At 47.3% G+C, this 26101-nt stretch overlaps 1 protein-coding gene across 5 annotated transcripts in view; it reads right to left on the bottom strand.

Moving 5' to 3' along the window:
* ACAD10 (acyl-CoA dehydrogenase family member 10) overlaps positions 1–26100 on the bottom strand; it is a 43471-nt gene extending 17371 nt beyond the window's left edge. For 3 of the 5 annotated variants that reach the window (XM_031948596.1, XM_031948599.1, XM_031948600.1), the window contains exons 1-11: positions 26011–26100; positions 24020–24105; positions 23406–23601; positions 21174–21322; positions 18855–19049; positions 16428–16586; positions 15433–15592; positions 7891–8038; positions 4654–4782; positions 4025–4206; positions 1309–1459 (exon numbers count right to left, since the gene is read on the bottom strand). In XM_031948596.1, the coding sequence (XP_031804456.1) occupies positions 1309–1459; positions 4025–4206; positions 4654–4782; positions 7891–8038; positions 15433–15592; positions 16428–16586; positions 18855–19049; positions 21174–21322; positions 23406–23592 (1460 nt within the window). In that variant the 5' untranslated portion in view covers positions 23593–23601; positions 24020–24105; positions 26011–26100. Of the gene's footprint in view, positions 1–1308; positions 1460–4024; positions 4207–4653; positions 4783–7890; positions 8039–15432; positions 15593–16427; positions 16587–18854; positions 19050–21173; positions 21323–23405; positions 23602–24019; positions 24106–25563; positions 25697–26010 lie in introns of those variants that run through there. The other 2 variants (XM_031948598.1, XM_031948597.1) reach the window with 2 other exon arrangements.
* Between the last annotated feature and the right edge of the window lies 1 nt (position 26101).

Genomic DNA, 26101 nt, shown 5'->3' with positions numbered 1-26101 from the left:
GCATCACGTGCCCACTGAGCCAGCCAGACAAGCCCAAAGCCTTGGCAGCTCAGAGGACACTCGGAACAAATCATTCTGGGAGGCCATGGGCCAATGCCCTCACAGAAAGGATGGGGGGAAGGAATTTCACTTGTTAAAGTAGGGAAGAAAAGACTGGTTTCAAATGCATGCAAATTCTAGCTTCAAAACACTAGAAATAAAACTTGCTCAACAAAGCACTTTTTCTCAGTTCTCTAGGGTAGAGAAGGGTTAAAATAATTAGAGAGATTATAGTTTGGCCAAGGTACAGATCACTTAGTGTCTGAGAGGCTTCCTAAGTGCTTATGTGAAGTGGAAAAACATTACAACCAATCAAAGGTGCAATTAGCTGGTTCCAGAGCAAGACAGGATCAAGCCAGAAGCACAGGCTAGATGCCAGGCCATCCTGGCTCCGCTACAGACTGACCACACATTAAAGGCCTAAGCAAGTTGTTCTGGCTCTATTTTGCTGGTTTCCATAATGCACGATGAGAACCTGGTCGGTCACTAACTGATTTTTAGGTCAAAGAGTTTGGAGGTCCACTTCTTCCCCTTCCTGCTTGGACAAATGGGCTGGGGGGGCTGTGACTGATCATGTGAACATGAGCACTTTCTAACTATAACCTGAATCTAAGCCACCAGTGAAGACTGCCCATGGCCACACAAAGGGCCTTCAGCTAATCAAGAAGCTTTCTCACTTGAAAATTTCTTGCTGCTCATGATAATTATAGAAATATGTATAGAAGAATCACGCCTGTTTAACATATATTGGATCACTTGCCATCTAGGGGAGGGGAGAAGGGGAAGGGAGGGAAATTTTGGGACACAAGGTTTGCAAGGGTCAATGTTGAAAAATTATACATGCTATATACATATACTGTATTTAACTTATACTTTAACATATTAACATGTATTGGTCAACTTGCCATCTGGGGGAGGGGATGGGGGGAAGGAGGGGAAAAATTGGAACAAAAGGTTTTGCAATTGTCAATGCTGAAAAATTACCCATGTGTATGTCTTGTAAATAAAAAGCTATAATAAAAAAATTATACATGCATGTTTTTTTTAACTAAAGCTTTTTATTTTCAAAATATATACGTGGATAATTTTCAACAAAATCTTATGTTCTAATTTTTTCCCTTCCCTTCCACCCACTCCTCCCCTAGATGGCAAGTGATCCAATATATGTTAAACATGTGTGATTCTTTTATACATATATGCTTATGTTTTGAAAATAAAAAGCTTTAATTTTAAAAAAAAATCTCTTGCTGTTATGTTATCACTTTCTACCTGAAATCTCCATGCACCACTGTCGCCTTCTGAGCCTTGGGTAGGTGCTGTGGAAGCCATTCGATGAGCCTCTCCATGGCTGGGACTGTGCTGGTTTCTGTGGCTCGGTATTGCTTGGTCCAGGTTTGAACCTGGCGTTGAACATAGTCCCCTAAAACAGAGATGTTTAAAACACAGGGGGGCTACACCAAAGACTTCCAAAGTCTTGAAAATTAATCCATAAGGACAGCTAGGTGGTGCAGTGGATAGAGCACCAGCCCTGAAGTCAGGAGGGCCTGAGTTCAAATCTGGTCTCAGACACTTAACACTTCCTAGCTGTGTGACCCTGGGCAAGTCACTTAACCCCAAATTGCCTCAGGAAAAAAAAAGAAAAGAAAAGAAAAGAAAGAAAATTAATCCATGAAAGACCTTGTCATCTTATTTGAGAATAATCAATAGATATCAATAAAGTTGTTTAATGAAGCTGTAAAGGTCAGTTCTGATGCTAGGAGGAAAAGGCCCCCAGAGGTTAGACTGATTATCTATAAAGAAAACAAAGACATAATTAATACCAGTATCTTCCATTTCCACACTTGTTTGTGTCTTTTCAAAACATTCTTACATATTAACTCATTTGATTCTCGTGCTATTCCTGGAATGATAGAAAAATAAAATTCTAGGTCTAGGAGGTCAACTACTCCTGTTCCCTTAATTAAGTTTGCCTTATTGACGAGGAAAGCAGCTAGGAGGCTTTCTAGGATGGGAATGCCCTTTGGGCATTCCCAATCAGGCCAGAAAACCTGAGTTACTTGGTTCTGGTGGAGAAATCCAATTCATACGGGTTAAGGAGCAGGATAATGCCTTGACTACATTTTGCTCCCCCTTCAACTCTTCAAAATCAAAGGAGTGAGGTCTTCAAGCAATGGGGATGATCAGGTTTCGGATACTATGGAGGGGATTCTTGGTCAGGGACAAATTGAGCTCTAGAGCTACTGAGATTCCACCTCTGATATTCTCTGATTGCATGAGCTTCATCATGAACTGAAAAAGGAAAAAATGTTTGCTGAAGAATGATTTCAGAAAAACCTGGAGAGACTGACATGAACTGCTGCTGAGTGAAATGAGCAGGACCAGAAGATCATTATTCACAGCAACAACAAGATTATATGATGCTCAATTCTGATGGACATGGCTCCCTTCAACACTGAGATGATTCAAACCAGTTCCAATTGTTCAGTGATGAAGAGAGCCATCTACACCCAGGGAGAGGACTATGGGAACTGAGTGTGGACCACAACATAGCATTCTCACTCTTTTTGTTATTGTTTGTTTGCATTTTGTTTTCTTATTCATTTTCTTTCCTTTTTGATCTGATCTTTCTTGTGCAGCAAGATGATGGTACAAATATGTTCACATATATTGTATTTAACATCTATTTTAACATGTATAACATATATTGGATTACCTGCCATCTAGGGGAGGGGGTGGGGAGGAGGAGAAAATTTGGAACAAAAGGCTATGGAAGGATCAATGTTGAAAAATTATCTATGCATCTATGTTTTGAAAATTATAAGCTTTAAATTTAAAAAAAAGAAATAAAAAGAAATGTTTGCTGAGCTGAGTACTGGCCCTGGTTGGCTCTCAAAAGCTTCAAGAATAATTGTGGTCTCTGGGGCTCTCCAGTGTCCCAGTCAACCTCTGTTGGGAGCTCTCCCTTCCCTGGTGGAGCAGACTGGCCTCTGCCCTCCACAGATGCTGCCCTCCTAACTGTGCCAATACTTGGGGCCAGCCATCCAACCCCATCCTGACTCAGCCCAAACCATAATTAACACCAAACCCAGCCCTTTTCCCAGATCCATGATGACCCTGAGTGACTCCTGGCTCTGGCTGCCACCTGCCTCAACCATGGAGCCTGGACACCAACAGACATTTTCTCAGAAAGAACTGAGGATTCCCAATTCAACTTTTTGTTACAAATGAAATATCAGTCAGCTTTTTGGTGCTCATCAATGATTTTTAAAAATGCGCCTCTAGAAGGAAGGGAAAAATTGCAACAAAAGGTTTTACAATCATCAATGCTGAAAAATTACCCATGCATACATCTTGTAAATAAGAAGCTATAATTAAAAAAAAAAAATGTGCCTCTAGGACTAACTGAGCCAGCAGGAATCATTTCTCTGCACTCCTTTCTGGGGCTTGTTGGATGCTAGGGCTTCCCAAATGATCAATGACTTCAGGACATTCAGTGGGAGGGAGACTCGGCACCTCCGGAGGCCGCCTTGCCCACTTCAGGCCCGCTCAGGGTCCAAGCCTTTCCTAAGACTCAAAGCTGCCTCTGATACCCATGTCCGGGGCTTCCAGTTCTTGTTTCTGGAGCTAAGAGCGGGCCCACGCCACTTTGGGACGAGGGCCCTTTACACCTGTGAAGATGGCCACATTTTCTTTCCTGGATCTTTAACCTAAGACCCCTGTGTCTTCAGCAGATCCTCGTGGCTCTCTTGTAGCCCTTCCCCAACCCAGCCCCTGTCACCACGGCCCTCGGGGTGCCCCCAGAACTGGACCCCTATCCCAGAGGCTCTGTGGCTGATCACGGCAGAAGACAGACAGCCAGGCAAGGCTTCCCTAATAGGTTACACTTAGGGTGAGTGACAAGCCCGTTAGCTTCCCAGTCCCCAAAAGCAGGACTTTACAGCAGGGTGGAGCAGCGTCCCTAGCAGCGGCTTGGCGCGCCCCTTACCATGCTTCCCGTAATCTTCCAGACCCGCCGCTTTGACATCCACACGGTGAAGCTGACACAGCACCTGGTTCATGGCAGTGTAGATGGCCTTCCTCTGGCTGGGATCCAGGCCCGGGAGTGAGGCCTCCTTGTAGATCTGCCCGGGGCAGTACTCCATCAGGTAGAACGGCGTGCCGATGATGCTGCGGGGGCACAGATGCCATGCTCAGCAGGGCCCACAAAGGGCACCGGAAGGCCCAGACCTGGGACCATGGGACCCCCCTCTGGCCCGTGCAGGAACCGGCCAACAGACTTCAAGGAGGGCTTTGTAAACGGACTACCCTGCGCTTCTCGCATGCCCTGGGACAAGCCCCCGCCAGCAGTGGGTCACTCAGCCCCAAGTGGGGCCACAAGGAGCCCCTTCCAGTTAATGAGCGAGCCATGCAGAAAATCAGCCAGGATGGATAATCAAGAGCATCTAAATTGTACATGCAGCTGTTTCCTGCTCATGGGAGAATGAAAGGTATTGGGAGGGGGCTCCTGGTCGGCCTTCCTCCTTCTCGCTTCCATTTTCCTTAGCTTTACTCAGCAAAACATGTGGTCCTGCACCATCCTGGGAGTGTGGCCCTGGGGGGAAATCCCCAAATTACCTGGAATCCTCACAGAGATCAAGAACTTTGGGGACAGGAAGTCCAGCGTCATGAAGGGCCTTTATTATCCTGGAGGCACAAAAAGGGCAAGATGTCGGGCTGGCCAGACCGAGGGGGTCCCCCGCTGAGCTGAGGATACACGTCCCCCAAAAGGCAAACGCATCAACAGGCAAAGGAAGAGTAAGGTCAGCTACAGATCCTTTAACACAGGCCTTTTATCTTAATGCGGAAGAATCCAAGGCACAACCAACCCCCAATGGTCTGAATACACTGGCAGCTCTAATATCAGGACCTTGAGGGCTGTTCATCTCTGTCTCTTCCTCTATCCTTCCTTCCCCTATTCTGATCCCCCTCTCTGGCTCCTTTTTCTCCCTCCCTTTTCTCTTTCTTTGTCTCATTCACCCTTTTTTTCTCCTTCTCTCCTCCCTAAAAAATTCTCTCATACATGCACATATGCACACACTCAACTAAACACTTGTGATTTTTAATATTTATTATTTATTGCTTATTTTTAATTATTTTTTATTTTATTATTAAATTTATTTTTTTAATTTATATTTTATTATTTCATTATCATTTAATATTATTGCTATTAATAATATTATCAACACAATGATATTATTGTTGCTTATTAATATTGTTAATACAAGAATAATATTCTTATTTAATATTTATTTGAGATCCTCGGTCCTAGCTCAGTAGCAGAGCAGACCAGCAGGGCAGCCTCCAGCCCTAGCTCAGACGGCAAATTGCCAATCCAGGGAAATCAGGTTGTTTTCTGCAGAGAGCAGTTAGGGCTACCCATTCCTGGGAACACAGCCCAAACACAAAGGGCTCCCTATCCTCAAAGCCAAGGCTTAAAGCTGCACAAGCAGCTTGGGACAGCATCCCATGCACCCCAGAGCTTGCCCTTAAAGGCACAAAAGTAGGAAAAAAGAAAGACAGACAGAAAATGAGCAAGAAACAAAAAAGAATTAAAGAAATCTACTGTGGTGACAGGGAAGAACAAAACACCAACTCAGATGAGGACAAAATACCCACATGGGAAATCCGAAAGGGTGACATGAATTTGTCTCAAGCCCAAAGAGCCTCCTTAGAAATGTTTATAAAGGATTCTAAAAGGTAAATAAGAGAGGTAGAAGAAAAATTGGGAAAAGAAACGAGAAGTATATGAGTCACCAGCTTGGAAAAGCAAGGACAAAAATTGACTGAAGAAAACGATTCCGTAAAAAATGCAATTGGCCAAATGCAAAGAATAAAAATAAAAATCCACAAAGAAATCAATTCCTTAAAAAACACAAGCAGCCAAATAAAAAATAAAAATCCACTGAAGAAAACAATGCCTTGAAAATAGAATTAATCAAATGGAAAAAGATGCAAAAACTTAACTGAAGAAAATCACCAACATTAAAAACTAGAAATGAGTAAATGAAAAGCTAACCCGTCAAAAAGAATCAGTCAAACAAACTTAAAAGGATGAAAAAATGTAAGAAAATATAAAATACCTCATTGGAAAAAATGTTTATTTGAAGGAACAAAAATATCTAAAATCTCAAGAGAAATAATTTTTTTTTAAAGTAAGAAAGAAGGGGAATTGTCAGTTAACAGCTTCCATTAAACACCATCATCCAGGAGCTGTGCAAAGGTCTAGTTAGAGAAAGAAAGGTAAAAACCTAGTCCCTGGACAAAGAGAGCTCTCTTTCTAATGGGGAAGGCTAGATTCCTGTAAGATCTACAGAATGAAAATGAAAGGAAATCTCAAAGGGAAGGCCCTAGTAACTGGGGAGAGACCTGGAGAGAATGACTGGAGAGCAGCCTGAGGGAGATAAAGAAAATCCCCAAGGAAGTCAGGGAAGAGAAAGGTCCAATAAGTAGTTCTATGTTCATAAGAGCATCATTTGTAGAAATAAAGAGCTGGAAACAAAGTGAGTGTCCAGTAATTAGGGAACAATGGAAAATACTGTGACTTGAATGTAATGTGATATTAATGGACAGTAAGAAATAACAAATATGAGCAATTCAGAGAATCTGGGGGAGATTTTTTACGAAAGTGATTAAAATAATCAGAACCAAGAGGACCCAATAAACACAGTCACAGTGACTATTATAAAAACTTGGCTCAAGGAAATCTAAGTAACTAAAAAACCCAGGAAGGCCCCAGAGGAGGGTGCGTTGTGACTGCTTCCTGGCAATCAGAACGTCTTCTATCACCAGAGGCACTCAGGATATGTTTTTGCTTAATTGTCTTCTGTGGAACAATTTGGAGGAAGGAGGAGGGATTTTACATAAAGGCAAAAAGCATCAAGAAAAACCATGTTTCTTAAGGGAAAATTGTGAATAATGGGACAGGGGAGAAATATTCCTCCTTCTGTAGTTGAGACAAACAATAATCCTTTTTGCCTTCCAACTTTTAAATTTCAAAATATATTTATCTTCAGCTCACTTTTGCAGGTAAGGGCTTTCTCTATGCAATGGGGCATGGATTTGAATCCATTTTATGATGCAATATATAAACAAAAAGTTGAGAAAGAAGGTGAGCAAATAATGAGGGCTGCCATCCCTGTACTTCTTGCTGTGGACAGCCTTTCTGCCTCACAGAATGTCCAGGGCGAGAAGGCTCCTTCCTCTCTCTTTTCCTAAACACTTGCAGCTCCTCGTTTCTCACTGGCTGCACTCCTGGTGGTCTTCACTAATGTTTCCATCCCACCCCCTTTCAGCTCGTCCCTTCCTTTTCATTTTTCTCCCCAAACAGACTGGAAGCTCCTTGAGGGCAGGAATTGACTTTCTTCTTGCTAACTGACTGGATGCTTGGTATATGGGATCTGCCAGATAAATGTTTATTGACTACTGACAAAACATTGTTTTGAAGTGGATAGACACTATCCTACACAGGGTAAACTGTAAATCAAACAGTCCAAGATGGCTTAAGAGAGAAGCACGGCAGGAATTAAAGAGAGAAACAGATGATCATAATTTGTATATGAATAATGGGACGCTCTCCTCCCCCAGCTCTGCTGGCGAAGTCCAGCTGCTCCAGCCTTCTGTTCCTTCACAGTAATGCTAACAGATTAAACAGAAGAAATGAGATGCAGAATAAAGCCCCAAGTGACTGGAAATAGCTCAAATTTACCCTCATATTTTGTTCAGTTTCCAAGGCATTTCTCTAATTGTGACTGTCAGCCGGGGCCGCTGTCAGCGGTACAGCCCCTTCCCAAACGTGCTCCCCTGCAGAAGTACCTGAATTCCCTCTCCACAGCATGGGCAGAGGGAAGGAGTTTTCCTGGTGGCTTCTTCCTCAGGACCAAGTGGTGATTGGCCAACCTGATGGAGTAAGTTGGATTGGACTGCCCGTGGCTGAACTGTAGGACTTCCATGGGACCCGAAACTATAAAAGACAAACACAAAATTCAAAAAGGTGGTTGAGAAAAAGACAAAATGTCCTTTCTTTCCGATTTTACCCAGAAGAGACTATTTCCCACTGAGAAAAAAGGCATTTCTAAGTCACACGCTGGAACGATGAAATCCCTGCAGTACCTTGGGCAGGTAATATCCCCCGTGAGATGGTCCCTTTCCATGTGTAGGGGCTGGAAGCTGTTTCTGGGAAAGTGGCGGACGTGGGCATTCTGTGTTGGCCAACCACAAGGCTGGAAACAGCCAGAACTGTCCGTGGCTGAAAAACCACCTGATTCCAGCTTTTGCTATATTCACAGCAAAGGAAAGAGGTGACCCCTTCAGTCACACTATGGTATAATTGTGGTATAAATATTCCCTTATGGTATAAAGGGGAAGGGCTTTAAGCTCCCCTCTCAGCCCACAAGGTCCCCCAAATCTTGGTTTTTCCTTCATTCTTTTCCATTGCAGGTGCAGGGATCTCTGACCTGGTCCAGTGCTGGAGCGAGACTAGGTGTTGCAGCCAGTGCAGCAGAAGCTGACAGAAAATTGGGCCTTTGGCCACAATGGGGCGGAATTAATGATATGGAAGAACTGAACTAAATAGTGAGCCTAACTTTCCCTCCCTTTGCTCCCCTCCAGACACCGAGGTAGGGGGGAGGATGGTGCTCCAGCAGTGATGGGGCAAATGCTGCATCTCCAAAGTAAAAATCCCCTTGTAAAAAAAAGCAATTATGATGATAGGTGGTTGAATGGAATTGGGGTGCTAGTCCCTGGGCCCCTATAATGGAAGGAACAAACCCAGCGGGGACTTGAGCTGAAGGCAGAGAAGAGACCCCATTCCCCCCAGCCTCTCCATAGTATTTGTGGGCAATCAAGTGTAACAGGACTGGTCCTGAGAGAGCAGGGTCAGAGTCAGCATGGATTAGGGGTCAGAGCCATAGCTAGAAAATCAGAGTCTGGGGCAGCGGCAGGAAACTTTTAAGGGAAGCTGAGTGAGAAAAACATGGCAATCATTACACGATGACCCGGGGGAAGGGGACAGAGATCTAGGATAAGACTCCTGGACACTGAGGCTGGGAGGGAGCAATCCAGGGCCTAGTGGAGAAGCTGTTGCTCTGCTGGTGCTAGGATGGGGAAGGATACCATCTGATTGTCACTTATTATTCTTGCTAACTGACTACATGCTAAAGTCAGATTTCAGAAGAAGAAATCAAAGCTATCTCTAGTTATGTGAAAAAATGCTAATCACTAATCACTAATAATGAAATGCAAATTTAAACAACTCTGAGTTACCATCTCACACTCATCAGATTGGTTAAGATGACAGGAAAAGATAATGATAAATGTTGCAGGAAATGTGGAAAACTGGGATATTAATGTACAGTTTACCAGTTGTGAACTGCTCCGACCATTCTGGAGAGTAATTTGGAACTATGGCCAAAGAGCTACATAACTGCATGGTCTCTGATCTAGCAATACCACTGCTAGTCTGTGTCCCAAAGACATTTTTAGAAAAATAAATGGACCAATTTGCATTAAAAAAAAAAAATAGCAGCTTTTTTTTGTGGTGGTTAAGAACTGGAAATTGGGGACAGCTAGGTAGCGCAGCGGGTAGAGCACCAGCCCTGAAGTCAGGAGGACCCGAGTTCAAATCTGGTCTCAGACACTTAACACTTACTGGCTGTGTGACTCTGGGCAAGTCACTTAACCCCAATTGCCTCAGCAAAAGAAAAAAAAATGCTTAAATTATTTTAACATGTAATTGGGAAAAAATTAAAATATATTTTAAAAAAGAAAAAAAAATGAGTTAGTCAAAGACAGGGGGAAAATCAGTTGTTTTTTCTTGCTGAAAAACTGTTCTAGTTATGGCTTCCCTGCTCTAGTTATGGTTAAGGGCACTAGACTGGCACTTCTATAATTTCTTTGAGTGGTGTTGCATTATCTCAGTCTTTAAAGCCCTTTTCCAAAGAAGGCAAGCTCATAGTTGTATTCATCTGAAAAAATGGTTTCACATATTGCTAAAAATAGGACCTTCTTGCTCTGCAGATGAAAGGGTTGTTTTTTTACCACATGTCCTTCCAAGCTCTTTTTAATAAGTGGGTACTGAGAGGGGCAACCTACTAGTTTTGCTAATACAGAAAATGTCATTTCTTCTGTCAGTGTGTTATCCCAGTGACATTCCCTTGTAGAAATCTTGGCTCTAACTGGCATCTAGAACCCAGATCTGGTCTTTGCAGGCTGAAATCTGAACACTGGCCAGAATCAATAGAAACAGGGCAGCTAGGTGGTGCAGTGGATAGAGCACCAGCCCTAAAGTCAGGAGGACCTGAGTTCAAATCTGTTCTCAGACATTCAACACTTCCTGGCTGTGTGACCCTGGGCAAGTCACTTAACCCCAATTGCCTCAGCAAAACAAACAATTTCCATTTAAAATAACTGCAGAAAGTATAAAATACGGATATCTGCCTGCTAAGACACACCCACAAACTATATGAAGATGATCATAAAACACTTCACAAGAATAAAGACACATCTAAACAATTGGAGAAATGTTAATTGTTCATGAGTAGGCTGAGCCTATTGCAATTAAGAGAACACTCATTAAATTAATTTATGAATTCATTGCCAAACCAATCAAACCAAATAATTCTTTTGGGCTAGAAAAATTAACAACAAAACTGGAGGAACAAAAGGCCAAGAATATCAAGAGAATTACTGAAAAAAAGGTGAAGGAAAGCAGTCTAGCAGATAGTAAACTCTTCTACAAAGACAGTTCCAACATTTTAATACACATCCTTCTTCCTGCCTTTATTTCCCCTCCTTCCCTGAAAGTCTAAGTCATGGTGTCAAACCCCTGAAGTAATATTTTCCCTATAAAAGATCTGCTCATGATGGGGATCTTTGCTAACTCTTTTTCAGGACAAGCCATCATAGGGTATTCTCTCCCACCTCATGGAGTCTTCCCTTTAATGGCTTCCTCTTCCTGCTTAATTATGAGTCCCACTAGGGAACTTGTCTTTCCCCTTGTTATTTGCTCATAAAATAAAACAGCAAATCTTTCTAACCTAAAAAACAAAGAAATAAATAAACAAAAACCATCTGGGAAGACTTTAATATAAAGTAAAGTGAGTAGAATCAGGAAAACTTCATACACAGTAATAGCAGCGTTGTAAAGATGACCAGCTGGAGTCCAGATGGCAGAGAAAAGGCAAGACTCCCTGAGCTCTCCCAAATTCACCTCCAAATTACTTTGAAAAATGCCTAAAAATTAATGCTGGAGCAGCAAAAAGCACAGTATGAAAGAATTTTCCAGCCTAAGACAACTAAGAAGGTCAACAGAACAAGGCTGTCACCCTGAGTAAGAGTGGAACGCAGTCCAGTGCAGACCCCTTCAGCCAGCAGCCAGCCTTGGAGACAAGTGCACTGGCAGCAGGGGCTTCTGGAGCTCTCGGGCCCCAGGTGAACGAAGTCAGCTCACAGGGATCCCTTCACTGGCACCGAGTGCAGGGCCCTGCGGTGTGGCCCACACGTGTATGTGGGTCACAGTCCCAGGGCAAGAAGGAGCTTGCTAGTACATCAGAGCTTGTAGCCACAGAGCAGCAGGGACCCTGGTCACCGTCCCAGAGTGGAAAAAAGCACTTGTGGTTGCTCACAGAACAGAATACAGGCCAGGAAAACACTGACCACACCCCTCTTTTGATCATACCACCTTGGAAGAGATGAAAAATTACAGAATTAGCTCTGAAAACAGCAGAACAAAAATAAATCACTGAACAAAGAAATAAACAGAGAGATATAATAGATAAATAAATAATTAAAAAAAAAAAAAAACCAGCAGAACTTTTTTAGACAAAAAGTCTAAAGCTTGAGATACTGCCCCTTGCACCGTTGGAGGAGAAGTCAGCATTAACATAAAGTAAAAAATCAAATGCACAAATAACAACAACAAAGAACTTGATCATAGAAAGTGACTATGGTTACTAGGAAGATCAAAACACAAACTCAAAAGAGGACAATTATATTAAAACGTCTACAAGCAAAGTTTCAGAGAAAATTGTGAATTGGAGTCAAGCCATAAAAAAAAAAAAAAAAATTTCTGAAAGCATTCAAAAAAAAAGATTTTCTAAAAAATGAGAGAGGTAGAGGAAAAATTGGGAAAAGAAATGAGAGTGATGTAAGAGAATGAGGAAAAAAGAGTCAACAGTCAGTAAAGGAAGCACAAAAAAAGGAAAAAGATTTACAGAAGCTCACTGAAGAAAATAATTCCTTAAAGATCAGAATTGGGCAAGTGGAAGCTAATCATTTCATAGAATATCAAGGAACAATCAAACAAAATCAAAAGATTGAAAAAAAAGAAAATATGAAATTTCTCTTTAGAAAATCAACTAACCTGGAAATACATCAAGGGGAGATAATTTAAGAATTATTGGACAACCTGAAAACTATGGTCAAAAAAAAAGAGCCTAGACAAGGAACTGGAAACTGAGTGGATGTCCATCAGTTGGACAATGGGTGAATAAGTTATGGCATATAAATGGTATAGAATATTATTATTCTATAAGAAACGATCAGCAGAAGGATTTCAGAGAGGTCTGGAGAAACTTACAGGAACTGATGCTGAGTGAAGTGAGCAGAGCCAGGAGATCATTGTACATGGTAATAACAAGATTATATGATAATTAATTCTGATGGGCGTGGCTCTTTTCACCAATGAGGTGATTCAAACCAGTTCCAATAGATGGGATGGAGAGAGCCATCTGCATCCAAAGAAGAGATTGAATGTGGATCACAACATAGTATTTTCACCTTTTTTTTTTTATCATTGTTGTTTGCGCTTGCTTGTTTTTTTCTTTCTTATTTTTTCTTTTTGATCTGATTTTTCTTGTGCAGCATGATAAATGTGGAAATATATATACAAGAATTGTGCATGTTTAACCTATAATGGTTATCTAGAGAGGAGGGGGAAGGAGACAGAGGGAGAAAAATTTGGAACACAAGGTTTTGCAAGGGTGAATATTGAAAACTAGCTTTGCATGTATTTTGAAAAACAAAAAGCTATTATAAAAAAGGGGGAGGGAAAGAAGCCTAGATATCATATTGCAAAAAAAAAAAAAATGTATTCAGGAAAACTGCCCTGACATCTTAAAATCAGAGGATAAAATAGAAATTGAAAGAATCTATCAATCATCTTCCAAAATGAAAATTCCCAGGAGTATTATAGCCAAATTTCAGTTTCCAGGGAAAGAAGTCTGGCAACTGCAAGTAGTCAGAAAAAAAAATTCAAATGTCATAAAACCATAGTCAGAATAATACAGGACTTGGCAGCTTCGACATTAAAGGATCAAAGGTCTTGGAACATGATATTCCAGAGGGCAGTGGAAATAAGATTGCAACCAAGAAACACCTACTCAACTTCTTCAGGGGGAAAAAAAAGATATTTAATCAAAGAGAAGACTTTCAAGTATTCCTAATGAAAATATCAGAGTTGAAAAGAAAATCTGATTTTCAAATACAATATTCAAGAGAAGCATTTAAAAAAAAAACACACACAAAAAAAAAAGCAGGAAGAGGGATTCCATAAGATTAAACTGTTTACCTTCCTACCTGGGAAGATGATACTTGTAACTCATGAAGACTTTATCCTTCTTATATTATTGTTCTGTAAGAAATGACCAGCAGGACGAATACAGAGAGGATTGGCGAGACTTACATGAATTGATGCTGAGCGAAATGAGCAGAACCAGGAAATCATTATATACCTCAACAGCGATACTGTATGAGGATGTATTCTGATGGAAGTGGATTTCTTCAACAAAGACAAGATCTAACTTAGTTTCAGTTGATCAAGGATGGACAGAAGCAGCTACACCCAAAGAAAGAACACTAGGAAATGAATGTAAACTGCTTGCATTTTTGTTCTTCTTCCCAGGTTATTTATACCTTCTAAATCCAATTCTCCCTGAGCAACAAGAAAACTGTTCGGTTCTGCACACATATATTATATCCAAGATCTACTGTAATCTATTTAACATGTATAGGACTGCTTGCCATCTGGGGGAGGGGGTAGAGGGAGGGAGGGGAAAAACCAGAACAGAAGTGAGTGCAAGGGATAATGTTATAAAAAATTACTCTGGCATAGGTTCTGTCAATAAAAAGTTATTTAATTAAAATTTAAAAAAAAAGACTTTATCCTTCTTATTAAGACAGTTATAAGGAGTAAAAATAGACAGAGGGCACAGGTGTGAGTTGACTATAACGGGATAATATCAAAAAAAAATCAAAATTAAGGGATAAGAAATTGGGATCTCACAGAAAAGGGGCACAAAGGAGCTTTCAGTGCAGACGAAGTTGGGGTTGGGCTTGGTTGACAATACTTGAACCTCATTGGAACTGACTGAAAGAGGAAATAACATACACTCAGTTGGGTATAGAAATCTTGCTTACCCTACATGGGACTAGGAGGGAAGAATTATAGAAAGAAAGGGAAGGCCATTTGATGGAGGTAATAGTCAAAAGCAAAACACTTTTGAGGAGGGACAGGATAAAAGGGAAGAGAGAGAGAGAGAGAGAGAGAGAGAGAGAGAGAGAGAGAACAAAAAACACAGGGAGAGAGAGACAGAAAAGAGAGACAGAGAAAGAGAGAAGGATCAACAGGAGAAAAATAAGATGGAGAGAAATACATAGTTGGTAATCATAACTATGAATGTGAACGGAATGAATTGACCCATAAAATGGAAGCAGCCATAGAATGGATTAAAAGACATAATCTGATAACATGTTCTTTACCTGGAATACATTTGAAACAGAGAAACACACAGAGAACAAGATAGCAATTATGATATCAGACAAAGCAAAAACAAAAATAGACCTGATGAAAAGAGATAAGTAAAGAAACTATATCTAGCGAAAAGGTACCATAGCCAATGAAATATTAATATTAAACACAAATGCACCAAATTATATAGAATCAAATTTTTTTTAAGGAAAATGTAAATGAGTTACTGAAGGAAATAGTAAAACTATCCTAGTGGGGGCCCTCATCATTTATTCAACTCAACAACACTTAAAGATGTACACCAATGCTTACCTCTCAGAGTCAAAGAGATATGGCAAGTCCAACTCTAGAGACACAGGAACACAAAGGAGTTTGATAATTTTACCCTGACAGAACTGGGAACTCACTCCGCTCTCAGCACCTAGTCCCAGAACTGCCTCTTTCTGTATCTTTATAGTTCATTTAGCCTTTAAGCCCCCAGCCCAATGCTGGACACAAGGTGAGAGAAGGACCCATTGTGGTTTAAGCCCCCAGCCCAAGGCTAGAAACAAGGTGAGAGAAGACCCAATAAGAACACAAGTCTTCAGACATAAGACCAGACTGCAGGATACCTGCTGCTTGACTTCCTAGAAAGTTTTTGAGGTATTTCTCCAGGGAATCTCTTGGAATTTCCATTGTCTTTCTCACAGAACAGGTGTTTGGAATAATCTTCCGTAAAGAGAAACCCAGAAGAGTTTCTAGTTCTTTTAAGGCACTTTCTGCATCATTAACCTAGTTTAAAAAAAAAAATTTTTTTTTTAGCATTTCCCAACCATTAGCTCTCACTGTGTTCCTAGCTGCCCATTCTCTAAGTTCTAGATCACAGATTTTTCAAAGGCACAAAAGTGAGGTCAAGGCCAAAGGGGCTTTCCATTCCCATGAAGCCTCTAGTCACTGAAGCCATTCTGACCGTGCTTCTGCCCACCACGGAGGCTGCGTCTGCTTTCTGTTCAGAGCCTCCAGGCTCCAGGCAGGGCCTGCCAAGCTCACGTCAGTCGGACTCACTGCATTCGATCTGGCATCGTGGCGTCATTTTGTTCCTCTTTGAGAACATTATTCTCTTATTCACTGTCAAAGTGGGAATGGAATTTGGAGCCAGCCAAACAAGGGTTCAAGTCCTACCTCAGACATTTATTTGCTGTTGTAACTCTGGGCAATCCTGAAAGCCTGTCTGCCTCAGGTTGTAAAATGGGGTTAATGCTAATCACTTTACAGGGCTGTTGTAAGGCTCAAATGAGATACTCCTAAAGCACCTAGTGCCCAGAAGACAGTAGGCACTTAACACTTGCTGGTTTCCTTTTCCCTAGCTGCCTCTGAACAATTTCTCCTAGCCTTTCAGACTCAGTTTCCTCAGCTGTAAAACAGGTATGATGTCAGCACTTAATTCACAGGGTTGTGAGGATTAAATGATACATATAAAGTGCTTTGTGAACCTTAAAGTGCTCTACAAGGGGCAGCTCCTACTATTACTTGGGTTATTTAATGCACAGGTCTCCCCAGCACCTGTAACAGTCCGTGGCACCCAGAAGGTGTTTAATAAATGCTCAGAGGCAGACTGGTTCTATACCTTTATGGTGTGAATGCCAAGCTGGGCAGCTGCTTTTAAATTGTGTGCGAGGTCATCAAGAAAGATGGATTCTGTGGGCTCCACCTGCAGCCGCTGCAAGCATATCTTATAAATGCGAGGGTCCGGCTTACAGATCCCCTCCAAGCAGGATTCAACCACCTAAAGGGGGAAAGAGAGCCAGAGATAAAAGTCTTGGGATGCACCGTGCTGAAGCAGAGACAGTAAAGGTACAGCTGGCACGGCTGCCAACACGACCAGGCCAGTGTGGGCTGAAGTCCTGCAAAGGCACCCGAGCCGAGTGGGTTCCTTCCTAGCTGGCAGCTTGCACAGAGAAGGCACAGGAGTGGGCTGTCCCCAGGCCCACTTTTGTTTCAGAAGGCCCCACATGAACGACCACTGGGGACCACTAGGTAATTACCGCTGGGGCCCGGGGTATGGGCCAGAGTACGGCGACAGGATTAGATGCCATAATTAGGCTCTCTCCCACACAGTCCCGAGCTCTTGGTGTGAACCTCATTGAGAGTCCCAGAGAAATGATGGGGAGGGAATATCCAGCAGGGCACACAAGCCGGGGGGCTGGGGACCCCATAACTGTCCCTCTCCTCCTATGCTTCCCCCCGAAATACCTGTTGGGCACCCGGCCATCCACAGGGCCTGCTGAAACATGACAGAATGAAATCCATCCCTTAAGCCACAAACGCTCCAATAAAGTTGTGTCTATGTTTTATGATGCAGATAGTTATAAATACATATCTATGTCTATAGATAGATATAAATACATAGATATAGGTATATAGATATGAACACACGTAGAGATTGTAGATCTATAAATACATAATAGAAATATAGAAATGTGTGTGTGTGTGTGTATATATATACATATGAGTGAATTCACAATCAAATTATTGGCATGAGGTTTAAAAAAAGCCTTATCCCATGTGATGTTTTGAGTTTGTTGTACGATAGTTTGGTATTTTTTGGTTTGGCTTTTTTTAATGGAACGGTGGTGACAAACTGCGGCATCTTCCCAATCTCTCCAAAATAAAACACAAACACCTTTGTTTGACCTCTAAGTCCTGCCCGAGCCCCTCTTTCCCTTTCCAGCCGTGTCCCCCATCACCTTCCTCCATGCGCATAACCTTCGGGTCAGCTCCATGTGGTTCCTCCGTTCCCATCTCCATGCCTTTGCCCAGGCTGTGCCTCGGCCCCTCACTCTTCACTTCCACCTTGGGAGCCCTGACGCCTCCGCCAAGGGCCTTCACTCACAAAACTCTCCGCTACCCGCAGCCACCAGCCCTTTATGCTCTAAGCCATAGATACCGAGCAGATGTGATGGAGGCGCCGTGACCGGGTCTCTGAGGACGGGGCCTGTCTCGCTTTTGTGACTCGTCAGCCAGCACAACAGCCGGCGCATCATCAGCACTTAACAGATGCCTCGTGTTTACCCAATGAGGCTGAAACCTTGAACCCTCGATACCGAGGGGGAAAAGGGTTCCCAGCACCCCCCAGGAACCAGGGCTGCAATCTCCGGGGGAGGGGGGGACTCTAGGTAAGGAAGCGCTCCTTGCCGAGCAGCTTGGCCCCCACTCTGCACCTCATGGTGTGACCTGAGAATGGGGACTGCCCAGGGTCACACAGGGGGGCCCTGGGCCCACGTCCCCCCGACGGAGGTGGCTCTCTGGCCAAGCACACTGCCTCCAGGAAGACAGACTTTAGTTCATCTGTAAGCTAGAAGACGAACTCTTGGATGGGAATTATGAGAGCGAAGAGTATGTGGTAAGAGGCTCTTTGCCCCAAGATTCACCACATCCCTCCTCCCACCGGCCCTTCCAGCCTGGTCCGGTCCTGAGACTGACCCAAGCATGCAAGTACGGAGACCCTGGGAAGGCTCCAGGAAATGTTCCTCCATTACTGCAGCTCCAGAACCGGGGCTTCTTCTGGCCTCTTGGGGAGTGGGAGAGTGTGTGTGTGTGTGTGTGTGTATTGCGAGAATAATCTTTTGGTGAGGAGATGGACACTCAAGTGGGAAAAGCTGTGGCAGCCTGAGCATTCAAGAAAGGGATGTCAACAGAAAGGTAGGGGGACAGGACTGGCCTTGAGAGAGCAAGACCACAGCTCCTGGGGGTGGGGGGCTGATGGGACCGGGTCTCCCAGAGGGTTGGTGGCTGGGGATCTGAAGGCCATGGTGGAGCCTCCATTGCAGGGGGTTTCCAGAGCTGAGGCTTCTCTAGCCCCTTCCTGAGGCCCATGTTCTGAGTTTGACCTTGGGCAGAGGACAGTGACCTCAAGGTTTCACTTTGGCCGTGCTCCTCCATTGGGAGCCATGGCCTCCGCCTGAGGCCTGCCAGAGTACCACCTCTCAGCCATGGCTCCAAGGGGGGGAGCGGGGAGCACTTTCTAAGCTATTTTTAATCCCTGCAGCCTTACCACATCAAACTGTTTCCGGTCCAGAGGCAAAAAGCTCTCCCCACTGGGGAGATAAAAGTTATTACTAAGAACTGCAGTCTTCAGGCCTTCTGCCCGGATTCGATTTATCGCTTCTGTCATCACCGAAAACTGCTTCGCGACTTGTCCACTGGTCAGCAGGGAGAAAAACGAGCCAACCGGCACCGGCAACTTTATCTACAAAATAACGAGGGGAGAAAATCAGCCATGAGCAGCTGCGGCAAAAATCTCCCCTGGCCACCATCCCCCGCGGCCACGGCCCGGGCCACTTACAGCCTGCCACAGGGACCGTCCTGCTTGGGACTCCGGAGCCTTCCAACCCAGCCACTGTAAACGCCCCTTGATTCTGAGCACCGGGGGAAGGAGGCACTCAGGGGCACCAAACAGTCAGCTGCGATCTTTCCCATTTGTGTACGGCCAATTTTCAAAATTCAGAAGTCGAGGAAAACACTCACGCTCAGATTTCCCCTCTGCTGTGATTCTGGGCCAGTCACCCAACCTCTTGGGGAAGGGGGGAGCTCTTTAAGACGCTCAGGTAGAGAAGGTATTCATTGAGCAAGGGGGGGGGGTCTCCCCCCAAGTGCTCCAACTCAAAAACCGGGGAGCTGAGACCTGCAGCATCGTGTCTCTGCTGCTCAGAAAACCCATCGGGCTGTCTGGGAGCCGCAGGGCCTTGGTCATGATGATGCTCCTGGCCCAGCTGTGCCTCCGGAGCTGCGCTGAGCCCGTGGCGGGCATCTGAAGGAGCTTTATTTTTAAAATCTCTGCCGTCAGCTGCTTTTCTGCACAGGTCTCTGTAACAACTGTGCACGGAAAGCCGAAAGGAAGAATCAGCTCTTGGAGAGCTTCCATTTTTTTGATTCTGGATAGATGGGAATTTACATCTGTGCTGAAAGGAGCACCCTGGGGAGGCTCTGGAGTCCGGAGGGGAGGGCTCCGAGGCAGTGAGAGGAGTGGACAGGGTGTGACTGTGGGAGGCAGGCGAGACCCAAATGTGAATCCTGTCTCAGACACATACTAGAGGGGCAAGTCAGGCACCCCTTCTGAGTTCAAGTTTCTTCATCGAGAAAATGGGAATTAAAAAAAAGCTACCTCACAAGGTTCTTGTGATGAAAGAGACACAGAGACAGAGACACAGTGAGACAGAGAGAGACAGAGACAGAAACACAGAGACAGAGTCAGAGACAGAGACACAGAGAGAGACAGAGACAGAGACAGACAGACAGAGAGAAAGAGACAGAGAGAGACAGAGAGAATAGACACAGACACAGAGACAGAGAGACAGGGGCCCGTCAGGCCCGCCTGTCCCCTGCCCCATCTGACCGCCAGCTCTCGGAGGACAGACCACTCTGCCCTTGTACCCGGGATCCTGGTGCCTGGCTGCATGCTGACTGAACGCTTGTGGCTTAAGCCGGCCGTGCAGCCAGGCTGTGGGCCCAGGGCCTGGGGCAGGTGGGGGCCTAGTTAAGAAGGCTGCCTCTGACCCTCTCCTCCCCGGAAGGTGACGGGTTCCCCTCTGAAGGTGCTGAGCACCGTCCTTCACTTACTGGTGAGAGCCAGACAGGGTCTCAGGTCACACAAGCAGCAAAGGGCAGAGCCAGAACCTGAGCCTAGGCCTGGGGCTGCGGGTTTGGGCAGGCTTCAGAGCCGGAGGGGCCCTAGGCCGCTGGCCCAGAGTTGGAGGCAGGTGGAGGCGCAGGGGTGAGAGCGCCAGACCTGGGGTGAGCGCGAGCCCCGCGGCCCTCCGTAAGCCTGGCCGGGACACTTCTGCTCGGTCGGCCTCCGGGCTCCCAGGCTGCTCCCTGCTCACCTGCGGATCAGGTGGGACGACACCGTGACAGGGCCTGACCAGGGGAGACGCCACAGGTGCTTTTCACACCCACAGACTGCTAAGGTGTGTGAGACCATTTCAGGAAGCCCCTGAAGGCGAAACTACTTTCCCAGCAACACTAAAATAAGCAAATGCTGACAGGACAATTCACGACTTGGCTCTTGAGGTGGGAAGATGCCCCCCTCAGAGGGGAATCTTCCATCATTTTTAAGAGGATAAAGAGGTCCTTAGACCAAAAACTTTGAGAATCACTGACGTGATCCAGTGTCCTGTTGGAGGCAAGGACAGGGCCCGGAAGAGGGGAGGCAGTCCTGCTGGGAGTCAGCGGTCCTGGAACTCCGGCCCTCAAGTCCAAGTCCGGCCTCTACCGAAGGTGGCCGTCTGCAAGCTGCACTTAGCACAGTGCGGGAAGCGAGCCGAGCAGCCACCGGTGCAGACGGGCGCCGGGGCCAGATCCGGCATTCACTCACCATCTCAGAGCACTGCGTCCCAAAGGCCTGCAGAAACCCCTCCACCGTCATTTCTCCTCTCATGAACCGCATCCAGGGCCCCTTCTCCCCGCCAGCGACCAGGGCCTTGATGATTGTCCCAGAAGGGATGTGGTTGCTGGCCTCCCACTCTGGAGAAAGCAAAAAGCCCCAAGGTGAGGGCCGGGGATCCCCAGTTTTGCGCAATGTGGGGCAGCAGGGGGTCCCAGTGAGAATGCCAGGGCCCAGGCCCCACCCAAGGCCCCCGGCCCTCCCGCTTCTGCCAGGCCCTGCTTCCCTTGGGCCTGGAGGGGCTGGCAGCGGACCCCCACAGAGACCATCAGAGACAAGGCTGCTCAGTGCGGGAAACACTGGGACGCCTCCCACCGAGGGACTGCATCTGGGGCAGGGCTGGAGGCCCCTCCTCTGGGACGGCCCTGAGGACACCCCTGGGCCCTCAAACACACCCTTTGGCCTTGTCCCCAGGAGCCTCCAGGAATACATCTGTGCTGAAAGGTGCATCCTGGGCAGGCTCTGGAGTCTGGGGGGGAGGGCTCCGAGGCAGTGAGGGGAGTGCAGAGTGTGACTTCGGGAGGCAGGCGAGACCCGAGTGTGAAGCCTGTCTCAGACACATACTAGAGGCAAGTCAGGTACTCCTTCTGAGCCCCCAGGAAACAGGCGGCTCCCTCTCTGCCCTCTGGCTCTCTTTGCCGTTTGTTATGGTTCTCTCCACTCCAGGAGCCCTGGGGAGCAGCCAAGGGCAGCAGGTTTGACCCCAGAATTGGCCCACGAGCTGCAGGAAGGCTCTGGGATCTCCAACTTCCAAAGTGAAGGAGCCGGCCTCTCCGGTAAATGCCCACAAGCACTAACACCCCGCCGCCTTTCAGGGGGAACACAGGAGATGATGGCCCCAGCCCCAAGAGTGGGGTGCCCCCTTGGCAAAAGCAGGACCCTCGGCCCCCCAGAGAATGCGCGGCCTTAAGTGGGCCCAGGATCCAAGACAACTCTGAGGAAGGGATGGTGAAAAGCGCCCGCCCTCCCTCCCCAGAGAGAGAGCCGGGGGCCTCTGACTGCCGAGGGAAGCAGACTTTTTAAACTTTATTGGGGGTTTTCTGGCCTGTTTTCTTTCACAACATGACTATCATGGAAATGTTTTGCATGACCACACATGTATGACCTGTGTCGATGTGCCTGCATTCCCAATGGGGGAGGGAGGGAAGAAGGGAAAGAAACTGGAATTTAGCTTTAAAAATGTATATTAAATACTGTATTTACAGATAACAGGGAAAAAATGCTAAATTAATAAAAATGCAGTGTCTGCCCTGAGCTGCTCCCAGAGATGCCCCATTCTCCAGAGGAGCCGAGGCCAGGAGAGAAGGAGAGAGACAGAGAAAGAGAAAAGAGAGAGAGGGGGAGACAGAAAGAGGAGACAGAGAGAGATCAAAGAAACAGAGATAAAGAGACAGAGAGAGTGTGTGTGTGTGTGTGTGTGTTCAATGTTATAGCACTGGCTTAGACTTTAAAAAGAAAAAAAAAGGGAGGGGGGCGAAGGAAGGGTTTCAAAAATAGTCCTTGAGGGCAGCTTTTTCACAGCAAACTCTGCATTAAGTAGTGCTCCAAGGCAGCTGGGGATGTAGAATGCTGAGTATGTGGTAAGGAAGAGCTGAGCTCAAATCCAATTTTAGATATTTACTAGTCATATGACGCTGGGCAAGAGGCTGTCTGCCTCAGTTTCCTCATCTGTGAAACGGGAATCAGCGCGCCTCCCTCCTGGAGCAGTTGTGAGGGTCGTCTGCGATAAGACACTTACCAGAGTCTGGCTTCTCAGTCGGTGCTATAGAAGTGTTAGCTACTACTATTATGATTGTTGTTATTACTATGTTGAAGCAGGTCCTTGGGGCTTAGGAATCAATTACATAAAACCAAGCATGTGCTCCTAGGATTCCGGTCCTAGAGGACACGAGTTTTTGGTTTTTTTGGGTGAGGCAGGGAGGGTTAAGTGACTTGCCCAGGTCACGCAGCCAGGACGTGTTAAGTGTCTGAGGCCGGCTTTGCCCGCTGCTCTGCCCACTGTGCCATCTAGCTGCCCCCCCCCCAGAGGAAGGAGAAGGCCGCAGAGGAGAAGAGCCCCGGGCGCAGACCCTGCTCTCTTCTGCTGTCCCTGCTGCCTCTATCACAGGCGCGGCTTTCCTGAGTCCCCGGGTCCCAGAAAGAGACGCAGCCCCCAGAGCTCACCTGTGGCCACCGAGGAAGGAGAGGGGATGAGGACCCCGCCCATGTCGAATATCACAGCCTTGTAGGGGCGCCCTCCAGAGGGTCTGCATGGAGGCGGGTGCTGGGCCCAGATCGGGGACGGCAACCCTCGGGTGGGGCTCCGGGCCCACAGGGCCGGAGGGCGTCGCAAAAGCCTGAGGAGGCCCATGAGGACGGACTAGGGGAGAAGGGAAAAAGAGCTTGTCTGTGCTGGTTAGCAGGCCAGACCAGGGTCTTCTCCCAGCAGTTCCTTGGGGTCTCCTCCCAAGGGCCAACGGGCAGAGGATCGCCCACCTGGCGCTAACGGCGCCCTGCCTCCTGGCCTCCACCCCCAGCTTCCTGCAAGATTCCACCCGGATCTCATCTTATGCAAGAAACTCTCCCAGTCCCCACGGGCCGAACCCCCTCAGCGCAGAAACCCTGGAGAACAGAGGCCGTTTTTGCCTTTCTTTATATCCCCAGCCTTAACAGGGCCTCACAAGGGCTTCCTTACTGCTTGTGGGCTGATTTTGCTGATTTACTACCCACCGTGCTATGGGGAATCGCTCTGCTCCAGCTTACTTCTAGTAAAACGGGGTGACAGAACCAACTCTTACCTATTTACTTTGCTTCCTATTTACTCATCTATACTCTCTCAGCAGAACAGAACCTCCGGGAAGGCAGGGGCCGCCTCATTTTTGTCCTGAAATAATGAGGAGGCAGAAAGGGAAAGTCGAATGAAAAGGAAGGAGTGCATTCTCTGCTCCATGAAAACGCTGCTAATCACCATCAATAATACTGATACTAAGGTTCCACGTGTTATTATGTACATTTATGTGTCATACGCATCATTGTCAGTGTAATTATTATTGCACTAGATTTACTAGATACAATGTGATTAGATGCAATAATAATTATCATGCACTATGAATAATTCACTGGGCATCATATTTTATTTACATTTAAAAATGTATTTAAAACATTTCAAATAGACTTTAATATATAGCTACATGTAACAGACAATAATGTGTATTGTTGCATGATGTGTAACAGCTGACCCCCCAGGGCGCCACCCGCGCGCCAGGGACCGGACTAGGGGCCCAGGGAGTCTCTGCCCTCAAGGAGTTGTGCCCGTCCCAGGCGACAACATCAGGGTGACACAACGGCCTGAGCACGCGCAGAACACCCCCCCCCTCCGCCGGCCCTGCCCCCGGCACCCTCCCCTCCAGAAGGGGGCGCAGGGGAGTCCCTGCAGAAGGAAGGGGTGCGCCCTGGCCAGGCGCCGGCCCCCCGCCATTCCCGCCCTCCCGGCCCGGGCCGCTTGGCTGGTCTGCCCCGCTTCTGTGCGCGGCCGCCCTCTCCTCTTGCAACCCCGCCACAGGCTTCCAACCCGGCGCCCAGCCGGGAGCGCTCTGGGCCTCGCCTGCGGAGCTGGCTTTCGGGGCCTCCCCCAGCTCCGAGGCCCCTTCCCTGCGATGCGCAGCGCGGGGCTCCCCTCCCCGCCCCTTCCTCTCCAGCCCTTCCGGGGCCACTCCGGTCCCAGGCCCCCTCTCCAGACGTCTGCATTCGCGCAGTCTCCCGGCCCCGAGCACTGATTCCAAGCCAGGAAAGCTGGGTGCGCGGCCAGGAGGCGGCCACTGCCGGCTCTGCAGCTGCAGACTGGTGACTCCCGGGCTCCGGCCTCAGTCTTCACAGCAGCGAAATGGGTCTACAGCCGCGCCGCAGGACTGAGTGCCGAGTCCCACGGGAGGCCGGATGAAGACGTTTCCCAGCTTCCCTCCCAATGCCCCCCCCCCCACCTCCCTGACGCCTTCGTCAGCCTGTCTGCCCTCCCCGGCCTGTTCCCGGAGCCCGGAGCTAAGGTCCCCCTCCACCCTGGGCCCACGGGCCGGGGCTTAGCTGCCCCCCCCCCCGAATGTCGGCTCCAGGGGCCTAACCCTCCTCCCCGGCAAGCGCCCCCCACTGCAGAGCTTCCTGCGGGCCCTTTGTGGGCCCGGGGCACTTCCTGTTTGGCTCCGAGGCCAGTGACTGGCCCTTGCTGGGCCTCAGTTTTCTCAGCAGGGAAATGGGCACAAGGGCATCACGCAACCACTTCCGGGAACCCCTGGAAGATGAGGAGATTGATTACAAGGAGTCCAAGCACTTGGCGGACTTAGCTCACGTGAGCCGTTTTCATGCCGTTCTTTGCACGTGCCAGTGCCCTGGCACTTAAATAAGTGTCCGCTGCTTTGACTAAGGCGCCTCCCGGCTCCAGGCACCCGGGGCAGAATAAAGTGGTCCAAAGGCTTCCAGACCGAGGGATGCTGAGAATCCCGAGCTCAGAGCTCCCCGCCCCCGCGAGGCCCCGCCCCGAATCGGCTCTGCCCCCGCCCCCGTTCTACTCTGGCCACGCCTTTCTCGTGCTCCAGCCCCGCCCCCGCCCCCGCCCCCCGCGAGTCGAGTTCCCCCCCCCCCCAACGCCTCTAACAGCTGCCCCCAGGCGCGCGCCGCACGATCCCTCCCACCCCCAAGCTCGCGAGAGAGGGAGAGGGCGCGGGGAGGAGGGAAACTTCCAGGATCTGGGGTAGGCAGAGGAGAAGGAGTGGAGGATAGTGCAGAACGCGCTCACCTTCTCCGAGCGTTCTGCTCACGTGACCGCCCCGCCCCTCCCGTCTCCTCCCCTTCCCGTCGCTCAGGCCCCGCCCCCTCGCGTCACGTGC

This window comes from Sarcophilus harrisii, chromosome 1, assembly GCF_902635505.1.
Source record: "Sarcophilus harrisii chromosome 1, mSarHar1.11, whole genome shotgun sequence".
Lineage (NCBI taxonomy): Eukaryota > Metazoa > Chordata > Mammalia > Dasyuromorphia > Dasyuridae > Sarcophilus > Sarcophilus harrisii.
This window is presented reverse-complemented; position numbering and strand designations above follow the sequence as displayed.